Source organism: Amphichorda felina (genome assembly GCF_050947745.1).
Source record: "Amphichorda felina strain 45539 chromosome Unknown scaffold_7, whole genome shotgun sequence".
Lineage (NCBI taxonomy): Eukaryota > Fungi > Ascomycota > Sordariomycetes > Hypocreales > Bionectriaceae > Amphichorda > Amphichorda felina.
Window position 1 is genome coordinate 1,432,745 of NW_028145043.1, and position 13,761 is coordinate 1,446,505.

The 13,761-nt window shown below is 54.2% G+C and overlaps 4 protein-coding genes across 4 annotated transcripts; 3 read left to right on the forward strand and 1 right to left on the reverse strand.

The window, feature by feature from the left end:
- Positions 1-550: 550 nt before the first annotated feature.
- RNA14 (cleavage polyadenylation factor subunit RNA14) lies at positions 551-3,664 on the forward strand (the record flags this gene model as incomplete). Its single annotated transcript, XM_083196624.1, has 4 exons — positions 551-1,156; positions 1,206-1,637; positions 1,689-2,703; positions 2,757-3,664. 4 exons carry the CDS (start codon positions 551-553, stop codon positions 3,662-3,664), a joined length of 2,961 nt encoding a protein of 986 aa, XP_083047832.1.
- Positions 3,665-5,467: 1,803 nt separating this feature from the next.
- ago1 (Piwi domain-containing protein) lies at positions 5,468-8,421 on the forward strand (the record flags this gene model as incomplete). Its single annotated transcript, XM_083196625.1, has 2 exons — positions 5,468-5,716; positions 5,776-8,421. 2 exons carry the CDS (start codon positions 5,468-5,470, stop codon positions 8,419-8,421), a joined length of 2,895 nt encoding a protein of 964 aa, XP_083047833.1.
- A 728-nt stretch (positions 8,422-9,149) lies between these two features.
- On the reverse strand, positions 9,150-10,709 carry ACO1O0_007253 (sulfatase family protein; the record flags this gene model as incomplete). Its single annotated transcript, XM_083196626.1, has 1 exon — positions 9,150-10,709. One exon carries the CDS (start codon positions 10,707-10,709, stop codon positions 9,150-9,152), a length of 1,560 nt encoding a protein of 519 aa, XP_083047834.1.
- Positions 10,710-11,824: 1,115 nt separating this feature from the next.
- ACO1O0_007254 (sugar porter family MFS transporter) lies at positions 11,825-13,754 on the forward strand (the record flags this gene model as incomplete). The annotated part of the gene is made up of 7 exons (XM_083196627.1): positions 11,825-12,020; positions 12,085-12,583; positions 12,655-12,779; positions 12,832-12,867; positions 12,933-13,240; positions 13,347-13,578; positions 13,693-13,754. 7 exons carry the CDS (start codon positions 11,825-11,827, stop codon positions 13,752-13,754), a joined length of 1,458 nt encoding a protein of 485 aa, XP_083047835.1.
- Positions 13,755-13,761: the final 7 nt, after the last annotated feature.

A 13,761-nucleotide genomic window follows, 5' to 3' on the forward strand; every position in this document is an offset into this window, starting at 1 on the left:
GGGACGCGCCTGGTGGCGGGCAAGCGCGTTTAGTGGTTACGGTTCCCCAACGCGAAAACCTGACAGGGTCCATGTCGTCGCAACTGTGCTCACCGCCCGGGCCACCGCTAAGCCCTTTTCGTCAATCTGCCCAGCCTCCTGTCATCGCGACAATGGAACTTCGAGGGAGCTCGGAATTTTATCGACGACACATCGCCTCCAACGGATTCTCCCTCCCCGTAACCCGACCACCGCCCTTATCGCGCCCTTTTCCAACGGCATTGCGAGCCCTAGGCTTGCGTCGCATCAGTCTGTGCGGTTGACTTATGCAATATTGATACTATTCCGCGACATTTTTAGCTACCGCCGTTAGATTGCTGCCGCCTTGTCGCCGGTCCTCGGGACGTAGGAATAGGCATATCCTGCCTGGGTTTCCCGCCTCTCATCGAATATCTCATCCCGGACGAAATATTTTCTCAGCCTGCACTGCTTAGTCGACTCATCGGCGTACAACGGAGACTGGCTCGCCGACATCCTTTGACTCGATTCAGTCTAGACGCTCGTCGCGGCAATGGCTTCTGATGGAGCTCCGTGGGGCGAGGGGGGATTTGAGGTCGCAGATGGGACTCATACTCAGCATAGCGACCAACAAGTTGATCAGATTGCCCAAGATTCTTATGTGTCTGGTGATGCAGCGGAAAATGGCACAGATGACGGGGGAGACTATGACCCTGAGTCCGTTACCTTTGACAGTTCTGCCCAAGTTCCTGATAAAGCTGCTTCGACACCGCCACCGCAGCGTCCAGCTTCCAAGCCTAAAATGTCTGGGGGTTTCATAGTGGAGGCATCTGATGATGAGGAGGAGGAGGAAGAAGAAGAGGGAGAAGAGTCCCGTCAGCCAAGTGCCAGCGCGCCGCCCCAGAACCCAGGGGAGCAGCCTGATAGCATGGCACGCAGCGGATCAGCTGTCCCTACCCCTCCTACCCAATCGACTGCGCAAGCGCCTGCTCTAATGGCAGGCCTGGACCCAGTTGCGCTACTGGAAGCCCGCGTCAAGGAGGACCCTCGAGGAGACATGGACGCGTGGCTTAATCTCATTGCCGACCACCGCCGGCGCAACAATGTGGAGGGACTAAGGAATGTCTACAATCGGTTTGTAGGCGTCTTCCCACAAGCTGTGAGTCGTCCCTCCTAGGTCTCCCGTTCGTGAGCTGACAATTGTACAGGCGGACATGTGGGTGGAATGGATCGAAATGGAGTTGGGACTGGACCAGTTTGCGACGGCCGAGCAGCTTTTTGGCAGATGCTTGATGTCTGTCCCCAACGTCAAGCTCTGGACAGTGTACCTCAACTACATTCGGCGCCGTAACGACTTGACAAACGACACTACCGGTCAAGCCCGGCGCACCATCGCCCAGTCTTACGAATTTGTCATTGATAGTATTGGTATCGACAGGGACTCGGGTACTATTTGGCAGGACTACATTCATTTTATCAAGAGTGGACCGGGCCAGATTGGTGGCACTGGCTGGCAGGACCAACAAAAGATGGATCAGCTCCGCAAAGCGTACCATCGTGCCATCACTGTACCCATGTCTGCCGTGAACAATCTGTGGAAAGAGTACGACCAGTTTGAGATGGGCCTAAACAAGATGACGGTAAGAAGCGGTACATGAAAACGGAAAGACGCGTTGCTAATACCAATTCAGGGACGCAAATTCATCCAAGAGCGCTCCCCGGGATACATGTCAGCCAAGAGTGCCAACATTGCACTGGACAACATCACCCGCAACCTTAAGCGCACCAATCTGCCACGTCTTCCACCGGCCCCCGGCTTTGATGGCGATCAAGAGTTCCGAGAGCAGGTCGAGATTTGGAAGAAGTGGATCGCCTGGGAGAAGGACGACCCGTTGGTTCTAGCAAATGATGAGCCCAAAGCCTTCAAGCAGAGGGTCCTGTACTGCTACAAGCAAGCGCTCATGGCGCTCCGATTCTGGCCCGAGATCTGGGTTGACGTTGCCGAATGGTGCTTTCGAAACGATGTGCGCGACAACGACAAGGAGGCGGGCACGGATATGCTGTTGCAGGGCATTGCTGCGAACCCCGAGAGTGTTTTGTTAGCTTTCAAACACGCTGATCACGTAGAAGCCAACTATCCAGCAAAGGAGGGAGATACTGCTGAGTATGCCAAGGCTGTGAGGAAGCCTTTTGATGACGTTCTAGAAACACTCTACTCGATGGGCGACAAGGTTAAGGAGCGGGAGAAGCTTGAGATCTCGACACTGAAACAGGCTGCTGCCCAGGGGGACAGTGTGGAACCCTCGGTTGAACATGACCACGACTCAGACGATGACGAGCAGAAGAAAAACCAGAAGTCGGCCACGGAGACACGCATACAAGCTATCCAGAAGGGTTACGCCGCTGAGAGCCAGCTACTTTCCCGTACCATCTCGTATGTCTGGATTGCCATGGCACGAGCGATGCGCCGCATCCAGGGCAAGGGTAACCAGACTGACGGTGGTCTGCGCAAGGTCTTCACAGATGCCCGGCAAAAAGGACGCCTCACTAGTGATGTGTATGTTGCGGTGGCCCTCTTAGAGTCGGTTGTCTATAAGGACGCTGTCGGTGCTAAAATCTTTGAGCGAGGCGCCCGACTGTTTCCTAACGACGAGTACTTCATGATAGAGTACCTGAAGTTCTTGCACTCCAAGGATGACACGACAAGTGAGTGCCCAACGGCTCGATGGATAGGGATCAGTTTACTAACGAACACCTAGATGCTCGGGTCGTATTCGAGACATGCGTCAATCGTCTGGTGGCAAAGCCTGAGACGTTGCACAAAGCCAAGCCGCTCTACGCCTATTTCCACAAATACGAATCTCAGTTTGGGGAGCTGGCGCAGATTGCAAAACTGGAGCAACGGATGGCAGAGCTGTTCCCTGAGGATCCTGACCTCAGTTACTTTAAGGCTAGGTACTCGTCGGACAAGTTTGATCCGGTGGCGGCGCCCATTATTATTTCCAAGGCGGTTCAGATGCGGCCCAAGCAGATTGTACCAACCATTGAGCAGCCTACCTCGGTTCGAAACAGCCCGCTTCCGGTCAGACAGGAGCATAGCCCGCGGCTGCAGTACGGAAGGGCGACGGCATCCCCAAAACGGCCCCTGGGCATTGATGACGAGGAGCTCAATCCGCCGAAGAGACTTGCTCGGGGAGTGTCGCCTCTAAAGGGAGCGGCGGGGCGACGTCTGGACCAGCAGCGTCGGAATCAGGCTTCGGCCCTTCACCGGGACATCACATTCTTGCTTACGATTCTCCCGCCAGCCCACACATATGATGGCCAGCTGCTAAATGCTGCTGGGCTCACATCCCTACTGCGAGATACCACACTCCCAGAACCTAGCGCATGGAATGCGAAGCTTGGGGGCCAGATTCGGCAGAACACTCCGGGGCATGGGCGACAGGCGTCTGGGGATTTCGCGGCCAGGCCCATCAGCCCCTATGGTCGCCTCCAGTCTGCCTCGGGCGGGTACCGGAACTCACCTCTGAGGACGGAGAGCGGAGGGCACCACGTCAATCCTTATGCACCTCCGCCGGACCCCAGCAGTGCGCCTCCCGGCTGGCCTGCAGCGCCTGGCGGCTACGCACAGCCGCCTCCGGGACAGTATGGGGGATACCGATACTGAGGTACACGTAGCGCTGGGGTGAGCCTCGCATGGGCTGGCTGCCCCACGTGTACCCGTGGTTTGTATTGATTAAGAGACATCTATTCATCAGTCCGTACTTTTTTGTCGAGGGTTGGATGTAATTATTGTCGAGTTCCATTGCATGTCTGGCGTTCGGACACGGGGAGGATGGTACTATGGGGCTCATTCAGGTCAAACAAGGACCAGATAGGCCTGTGGGATGGACATGGCAAGTTTGGCTACCAAGGACTAGTGGCCTGGCTGAAAACAGAGGCAGTTGCAAGATAAAATGAAGTTTTGGTGAAACCATCAGTAGCAAAGTTTCCATCGCGTGATTCCGTCCCGTGTCTGATTGCTCTCTGGATACCCACGGCCCTCGGACCCCGTCTGCCACGGAGCGTTAAAGGTGGGCAAAGGCTGTGTATCTACCCGCATTAGCCCGATTTAGTTTGATGTTGAACGGGAAGGATGGGTATCTGCGTTGGTGCTGTTTGCTTGGCGGCAAACTACAGTGCGGCGGCTTCAACATGGTTGCATGATGTTGATCTCTGTCCACTATAACCTAGCTACTCGTAAATACACGAAAGCTGGCGCGGTCGAGGGCGATGCTTGTATCTCCAATTCAATGCCCATGGGGAAACAGGCCGTACAACTACTCTCAAGCAATGGACGACAGTTCCATTGAGTCTCAGCTTGGAATAGATTCCAGAGCCGTCACTACTCGCAGTACTTTGTAGGTAGAACTTGGTAATATACTAGTACCTACAGTGTCTTTGGACTCAATTTCCTTGCTTCTCTTGCTAGGTAGTGTGTGCTTGGTTCTTCTCGCGAGAAGAGAGCACTTGACATCAGACGAATGGCCCTCGAAGCGAAGAGCAAACACGCAGAAGGAAGGCGGTCAGGTTTAGCCCAGGTCTTCACAGAGGCTGCCCCCCATTCCACCCCTTTTATCTGGCTCCCGTCTCCGTCAAATTCTTCTCACCTCTTTCTCACATCCTCCCTCTATATTTGTTTACTTCTGATATAATATCCATCCTCAGCCTCAACTTCCTTCCCAAAAATCCATCACTTCCATCACATATCTGGGTCATCCCCTTAGGTAAGCGCTCTTTAATACACGCAACACACGTCGACACACCCCATCTTTCCTCATTGTGGCTTCCCTAACACGGAAGATGGTCCCTGCCGTGATGAATTCTCGATTCCGTGATCCTGAGGCATCGCCAGGCTATAAATATAGCCTCTTCCTCCTCGGCCATTTCTCTTCCCTTCCACATCACATCTCTCCCATCTCTCCCTGTCCCTGAAGCGATATCCTTCAGCCTCCAAATCTCTCTCTTCCTACTGCAAACCCATTTACAAACATATCCTGACACCCCGCCTCAACCCCATCAGCCTTCACGTCGCAACGCGCGTCCCAAGAAGCCCTCAGTGAGTGGAAGCCTCGTCTCCTGGTCATGCCCTTGCCTCTGTCCAAGCTCTCATCTGCGTTTCTACTACTCTCCTACTTGCATCCCGATTACAGTTCGAAAGCTTTTCACAAGTTGAAGCACCTATCTCTCATCTGTTCCACCCCACCCAGCTTTCTGGATACCCTCAAGGGGCAAGCCGACGACGTCGTTCTATCTCACTTAGAAAGCTTGCTGATTTTTGGTCTAGAAAACAGTCAGAAACGTACTGCTTTTCCATCATCACTGCCAGTAGGACGTCACGGTGAGTTCCAAATCCTCCTTCTCCCTCAAGCCCTCGAGCTGTCTCTCAACCATGACCAACCCGAAGCTGACGAGCTTAATCCTAATCCAGATGTCTGATCAAGGGTCCAAACCTCCAGAGGGGTGGAACCCTGGACCTGGATTTGACCCGGCCCGAGGCCCTGAACGAAAAGGAAACACGCGGATGGAACTTCCCCCAGATGCTTACATGGACGGCAAAAAGAGTGAATTCACTCTTCGAGGCAACAAACTCAACACTGAGGGAGCACCGGATGTTGTTCATACAAACCAGTACCGGATGATCAAGTTTGACTTCTCCAAGAAGATCTATCAGTACGATGTATGCCTCTCCCCGTCCGTTTGTTCTGGTTAATTACTATCTTACTAACATGATGATAGGTACTGATCTCCCCCGACGACCGAAAACTCCCGTTCAAAAAGATTATGGAGAGTGATGCCGTCAAGAAGGCACTGGCCCCGTACAACCACAACATGTGGATGTTTGACGGAAAGAAACTTGCTTGGGCACCATGCAAAGTCGACCGGGGTGAAATACGTACTAAGGTCGACTTGGATGTCAACAAACGGCCGCCCGATACCCCTCCCAAGCCAGGATCAGTCTTTCATGTCACTTTGCGCCAGACCACAGAGATCAGCTTGAGTGTCCTTCAAGGATACCTCGAACAAAAAATCGAATTTTCGAACAAGGTCATGGAGGCCTTGAACTTCATGGACCACTTAATTCGCCAAGGTCCATCGCAGAAACTCCTGGCAATCAAACGGAACTTCTACAATCCATCGCAGAAAGGCACTCCGCTCAATGATGGCCGGGTGGTTGAGGTCCACAAAGGGCTCTACGCTTCTGTCCGTCTCAGCCACAACCTGGCCCAAGGTGGCATCGGACTGGCCCTCAACTGTGATGTTACCAACACCGCATTTTGGGTAGGCGGCCAGTGCTTTGATACACTTGTCTTGTCTTTCCTCGCAATCTGTGACGGTAGGTTTGCTCACCTCAACCCAGCTACGTCGCTTGGTGAGGCACTTCGGCCAAAGCGGAGACCCGACGGTCAATTCGAATCGTCGGATGCTTTCAAGCAGTTGAGAAAGCTGCGCCGTCTCAAGTTCACTGTCAGGCACAAAAATCGAACAAAGACCGACAAGGTCTTTTCCGTCCAAGATTTCATGTTCGGCCAGAACTTTGGCCCTGACGGGGCAACTGCCCAGACTGTCAAATTCGAATACAATGGAAAAAAAACCTCAGTGGCCGATTACTATCGCCAGAAGTACGGAGTCACACTGAAGTACTCCAGACTTCCTCTCATCGATGCTGGGAAGGGCGGTGCTATTCCCTTGGAGCTCGCCTTCCTCGAGCCCATGCAACGGTTCATGTTCAAGCTCAACCCTAAACAGACCGAAGCAATGATTAAAATTGCTGTCACGAAGCCGCCAGTGCGCCGCAAAGACATTGAGGACAAAGTTGGGAGTCTCAATCTGCCCAATGACCCATATCTCCGGTATTATGGTGTTGAGTTTGAGCGCACTTTCTCTCAAACGCAGGCCAAACTCTTGCCTGCGCCAGGTGTTGACTTCCGTCAAGGAAAGCAGGCTCCCGGCTTCAGTGGAAGATGGCGACTGGATCAAGGGAACATCAAGTTCTGGAAGCCAAACAGAGCCCCACTGAAGGCTTGGGGCATCATCGCGATGGACCAATGCATCAATGACCCCAGCCCTCTCAAAGCGTTTGTGGACAAGTTCAAGGACACGTTCATTCGGCATGGAGGAGTCTGCGAAGCACCAGCCAAAGTGATCCAAGTGCCTGGAAACATTCAGCACAATGGAGCCGAGGCCGTTGCATACGCCCATCAGCAGATTGCCAAGGATCGTGGCTACACCCAGCTCCTGTTCATTGTGGTAGGTCACAAAAACTCGCCTCACTACGAACGTCTGAAGAAGAACGCCGATTGCCGATGGGGCATACTTTCCCAGGTCGTCGTTTCTAACCATGTCGGAGCCGCAAACGGACAGTACATCTCGAATGTCTGCATGAAGGTCAACGCCAAACTAGGCGGTTCCACGGCTCGTACCGCATCACCGTTTGGTAAGGGTCCAACGTACTTCCCTTCGACGCAGAACACCATGATGATTGGTGTTGACGTTTCTCACGCCGCTCCTGGAGGGAACAGCGCGTCTGTTGCCGCCCTGACCATGAACTGCGATGCAGACGCGAATCGTTTTGCGGCTGCGGTCGAGACAAATGGCTACCGGACAGAGATGGTAGCTCCCAAGAACATGAATGCTTTCATGAACAAACTTACCCCCATTTGGCGCGTTGGTCACAAGGGAGCTATGCCTCACCATATCATCTATTTCCGCGATGGTGTAGCTGAGGGGCAGTTTTCTCAAGTTCTCGATGTCGAAATCGCCGAGATCAAACGGTGGTTCCGTGGGAAGAACATGACGCCCAAGTTCACCGTCATTGTTGCGACGAAGCGACACCACATTCGCTTTTTCCCTGGCCCTGATCAGAGAACCAAGGGTGGTGACCAGAATTCGAACCCCAAGCCTGGCCTCCTTGTTGAAAAGGAAGTCACCCATCCGTTCATGTGGGACTTTTATCTCAACTCGCACAAGGCAATACAGGGCACGGCACGACCCGTGCATTACTATGTGATCCTCGATGAAATGAACTGCCCCGCCAATGCCCTGCAGAAAATGATTTACCACCAATGCTATTCCTACGCGCGATCGACAACTCCTGTGTCTCTTCACCCAGCAATCTACTATGCCCATCTTGCAGGAAGCCGTGCCCGGCATCATGAGAATGCTGCAACAAGCGAAGGATTCCGAGCTGGCCCGAAAGGTCATGAGATGATTCGTGACAAGGTTGCCAAGGGCCAGAACGTCGGCACCTCTCTAAAGGGGGTCGAGGCGCCCGAGTTGATTGAGCTTGGAGGACGTCTTCCGAAAGAGGGCGAGGTGGACAACATGCCTGCAGATGAAAAGAGGCAGCGGATGTTCATCAAAGAGACCATGTGGTACATCTAGACCATAGTCGCGATGGCTGAGGAACTCGGGCGGAGATGGTGCAAGCTTCCTTTGACGTTATTATGATTGCTTCCACACAAAAGGGGTGACTGGCTTGGAGGAAGAGTGGCGGTGGAGGTCAGCTTTTGCGATTTGCCTGCGCGACTGATTTGATACGAAAGGGGTGACTGGCTTGGCGGGAGGTGGCGGCGGATGACAGTTTTTGCGACTGGCTATGCGACTAGTTTTACGCAAAAGGGGTGATTGGCTTGGCTGAAGAGTGGTGGCGGAGATAATCTCGAATTCTCAATTATTTTAGTCTTGAGTTGAGCACAGCTATTTTCACATAGCGGAAGAGGTGACATTGCTGGCAATGGAGCTTATTGCCCACATACCTACATGCTGCAATCCATACCTAGGTATGATAGACTAGTAATATCAAACCCTCTCCAGGTATTCTCATATGTCGTTTTCCCGAATTCCTCTGTTAATCAATGAGAGACCAATTGGCTATATCTATCCTAAAAGACCTAGATCCTCCCGGCAGGAGGGTTGACAATGTCGTGAAATGTGAAGCATGCCCAGTTTGCTCCAAAGAACTCACGATGCAGTTCGAAGACCAGAGTTATAAATGAAGTTGATCAGATAAGGGGCATACAGAATATTTACACAAGGGATTGCATGATACCTATATAGTACGGAATATGTACGCAGTAAAATTATCACCATATGTAGAAAGTCTTTCCAGACTACGAGCTGGTGAGGCTCGCGCTGGCAGGCAGCCTCGGGTGAACCGGGTCATCTCCAATCTGCTCCATCTTGAGCTCCAGCATCCTCGTCATGTCCCTGACCACGTGCTGATACTCAGGCTCGTGGTATACGTTGAAAAGCTCCAGGGGATCCTTGTCGCAGTCAAACAGCTCCCACTCCTTGTCCTCCTCGCCCCCCGGCCACGCCCCGGGAAGGCCCAGGTGCTCGTTGTACCAGTAGATGAGCTTGTACCGGCGATCCCGCACCCCGTAGTGCGCGTAGGCCTGGTGCATGACATCGTTGTGCATCCAGTATCGGTGGTACGCCACCTGCTGCCAGTCGGGAGGCGTGGTGCCGCGTAGCAGCTCCCGGAATGAGGTGCCCTGCATGTAGCTGGGCACTGTCAGGCCGGCGTAGTCGAGGAAGGTGGGCGCAAAGTCGACGTTGCAGACAATGTCGTCGCACACGGTGCCAGGGCTGATGGACGCCGGGTGGCGGATCAGGAAGGGCATCTGGAATGACTCCTCGTACATGAAGCGCTTGTCAAACCAGCCGTGCTCACCGAGGAAGAATCCCTGGTCCGAGGTGTATATGACGATGGTGTTGTCGGCCAGCCCATTGTCGTCGAGGTAGTCGAGCACGCGGCCGACATTGTCGTCGACCGACTGGATGACGCGCAGATACCGCTGCATGTACCGCTGGAACTTGAACTCGGCCAGCTCGGTCTCGCTGGCGAAGGTGAAGACGGTGCCGTCGTCCTTGTCGACGAGGCGCGTGGCGTCGGTGGGGACCTTGCGCTGGCTCCAGCCGGGCTCCCGGACGGCGCGCTCGCCCACGCGGCGGCCCCCGTCGGGCTGGGCGAGCCCCAGGTCCTGGTACGTGAGGTCCTCGGCGACGCGCATCTTGGCGACACGGGCGGCCTTGGCGCGGTTGCGGTAGTCGTCGCCAAAGGTCTCGGGGACGCGGATGGGCTTGTCGGCGTACAGGTGCTTGTGCTTGTCGTCGCACTCCCAGGAGCGGTGGGGCGCCTTGTGGTGGCACATGAGGAAGAAGGGCTTGTCCGGGTCGGAGCGGCGCGTCCGGGTCAGCCAGTCGAGGGACTTGTCGGTGATGATGTCGGTCGCGTAGCCCTCCTCGGTAGTCTCCCCCTCGGGGCCGATGAAGGCTGGGTCCCAGTAGTCGCCCTGGCCGGGGAGGACGGACCAGTAGTCGAAGCCTGTGGGCTCGTGGTCGACGCCCTCGCCCAGGTGCCACTTGCCCACCATGGCGGTGCTGTAGCCACCGGCGCGGAGGTGCTTGGCGACGTTGGGCATGTGCTTGTTGATCCTGGAGTCGAGGGTCATGACACCGTTGACGTGGTTGTGGGTGCCGGTGAGGATGGCGGCGCGCGAGGGCGTGCAGATGGAGTTGGTGACGTAGCAGTGGTTCAGCCTCATACCCTCCGAAGCCAGGCGGTCAATGTTGGGGGTCGAGTTGATGCCCGCGCCGTAACAGCTGATGGCCTTGGAGGCGTGGTCATCGGCCATGATGAAGAGGATGTTGGGGCGTGAGGGCGCCATGGCGAGTGGGTGAGTCGCTGAGAAGCGACAAGTAACAGCTCAGTGAGGTCTTTCTGGATATCTTTTGCTAACTAAACAGAAGCGTCAGGCAGAAGTTGACGAGAATAGCAGTGGCTCATAAAGGTTCGAGGGGGATGGCCGAGGAGAGGGTTCCAGGAGAGGGGCAACCTTCCATGGGAAACATCGACAACAACAGCATGGTGGGTCCATTCTGGTGGTCTTTGCGAGCCTGCAAGCTGTGGATAACAAAGCCGTCGTACGGATAGACTTGGAGGGTTTGCGAGTTGAGGAGTTGAATCTGGCAGTCTGACAGCATGGAAACGTCTCATGGGAAACCAATAGCGCGTGGGTACGTGGGAACTACATGTGGAGTCGGGTCTAGTGCTGCAATAGTGTGCATGACGTGATTGCCGTCTTGGGACCGGAGAGATTAACCATCGACTCTCTTTGTACACTCGCTATTGATTGTGTGTATCTCAGTCGAAACCTGTCCGTCCATTATGTATGTAATGAAACAATTATTTAGTGTCATCCTTGAAAAAAAAAAAAAAAAAAAAAAAAGTTGACTTGCCCAACCATATATATATAGTATATGGCAACATAAGAATAGTCTACGGTTGATCTCATGGTAACCCTCACAACGGCAAACAAATAGCCTTCGGCCCACTGCTTACTATCTAAAGAGCCGATTTGCCGGTCCTCCACTTTACAGCCGCACCGATGTAACCTGATACCCTGGTCAGATCGGGTCTTGATGTTACATGGGAATTCGAACTCCGCCCCCACGCCACGGGCTCTCGCTCCGGATGCTGTAAAGACGTTGAGGTCGATGAAAACCAAGCCGGGCGCTAGGCCCTGGCTTGCATCCAAAGTTCCAAGACGCATGACCCCCTGCGACATACGTGATCGAAGCCATGAATGAGACAACCGAGACAACCAACGCGAGAGCGAGCGTCCGGAGAGCTCTCCTGTTAAATACGCAGACAGGGAACCATCTCCCGGGTCCCGAGCCCAGCTGCCTGCTGTTCTGGTTTCCAGATTCGAGCTGTTTTATCCCCCTGCTCTCGTCGTTCCACACAGTGGTCCAGGGTCCGTAACCCTAACCCTACATCGCCATGGGCAAGAAACTGGGCACCTTCCGCGCTGTCTACCTCGTGGCTCTATCCTGCGTCGGTTCCTTTCTCTTTGCCTACGACACAGGCGTTGTTGGCGGTGTCCTCACCTTGGAGAGTTTCCAGCGCGACTTCCGCTATGGCCCTGCCCACAAAGCCACCGTCTCTTCCAACTCGACTAGTCTTCTACAGGCTGGAGGTATTGTCCCTGATCTATCCCTGATCCTTGCCATGAAGAGGGAGCTCCATCTGACATAGACAAGCCTTCTTTGCCTGCTTCTTCATCTGGCCCTTTTCGGCCCGCTACGGCCGCCGCTGGTCTATCGTCCTTGCCTCGGTCATCTTCAACATCGGTGGCATCGTCCAGGTCATCAACACACACTCCCTCGCCGCCTTCTATGTTGCCCGCGTCATTAGCGGTGTGGGCGTGGGAATGGCCACCACCGTCATCCCCGCCTACGCCGCCGAGATGGCCCCCAAGGACATCCGTGGCATGCTCGGTGCCATGATCCAGCTGTTCTTCACATTGGGTGTCATGACCTCATATTGGATCGGCTACGCCGTGGATGCCCGTATGAAGGTCTCCACCGCCCAGTGGCAGATTGCTATCGGCCTCCAGCTTTTCCCCGGTGCTATCCTTGGACTAGGAATGCTCTTGACAAAGGAGAGCACTCGGTGGCTGGCCAAGCAGGAGCGCCGCGATGAGGCTATGGCAGCCCTTTCTTGGGTCCGCGGTGGCGAGACGGACGAGGTCCGAGAAGAGTGAGTTATGCTATTTGCTCCCCTCCCTAACAGCCCCCGTCAGGTTGCTAACCGGGTCTTCTCAACTATAGGTTTGCTGAAATCTTGCTGGGCATTCAGGAAGAGGCTCGCGACAAGTCTGGATTGACTTGGAGGGACCTTCTTCTGGTGCCTGTTAACCGACACCGACTCTTCCTCATTATTGCCCTTCAAATTGGTACGTTTTGGCCTCCCAGTTTATTCCAGGAGTATCACTGACAATCCCACAGGCGTGCAGTTCACTGGAAACACATCCCTGGCATACTGTAGGAATTCCATAACTATTTGCCATCCCATCCACCCAAGTCTGTACAGCTAACAGTTCTTCCAGATGCTCCTCAGGTTTTTACACTTGTTGGCGGAGGGAATAAAAGCCTCCTCTTCACCGGCTTCTTCGGCGTGGTCAAGGTTATATCTTGCCTCTTCTTCCTACTCTTCCTCGCCGAGCGCTTGGGCCGGCGTGGCTCTCTATTAGTCGGTGCCAGTCTTATGGGCAGCTATATGCTCATCGTGGCTATCCTTACCGCCAAGTTCCCACCGGACCCGGACCAAGGCCTGACCCCCACGTCTATCGCGTCCCTAACTATGATCTATCTGGAGGCTATGAGTTACAACATCTCGTGGGGCCCCGTGTCATGGGTGAGTTTTACTAAACTCCCCCCTCCTCCCCCCCTTCTTTCCCCCCTTTTCTCCCCTTTTCTCCCCTTCTTTTGGCGGCGTCATGGAGGTTAACATGCGTTGTCAGATCTACATTGGTGAAATCTTTCCGACACGCATCCGAGAAGCGGCTACTGCTATCGCCATGGCCACGCAGTGGCTGTTCAACTTTGTTCTATCCCAGATTACGCCTCACGCCGTCGAAAACCTCGGCTGGAAGACGTTTGTAATGTTTGCCGTTTTCAACTGGGCCCTTCTCGTCCTAGTTTGGTTTTTCGTCAAGGAGACCAAGGGCAAGTCACTCGAGGAGATGGAAGCCCGTAAGTATTTCCAACTACAGGAAACTTACCCAGAGTGTGTTTTATGTTTACTGACTCTTTTTCTCCCTACGCAAGTTTTCGGAGGGAATACGCTTCCCGACCACGACCCTGAAGCGCCCAAGGGAGACTCCCAGCCGCTGGGCCAGGAGACTGTTGTTCCGGATACAAAAAATTGAGTTCGAG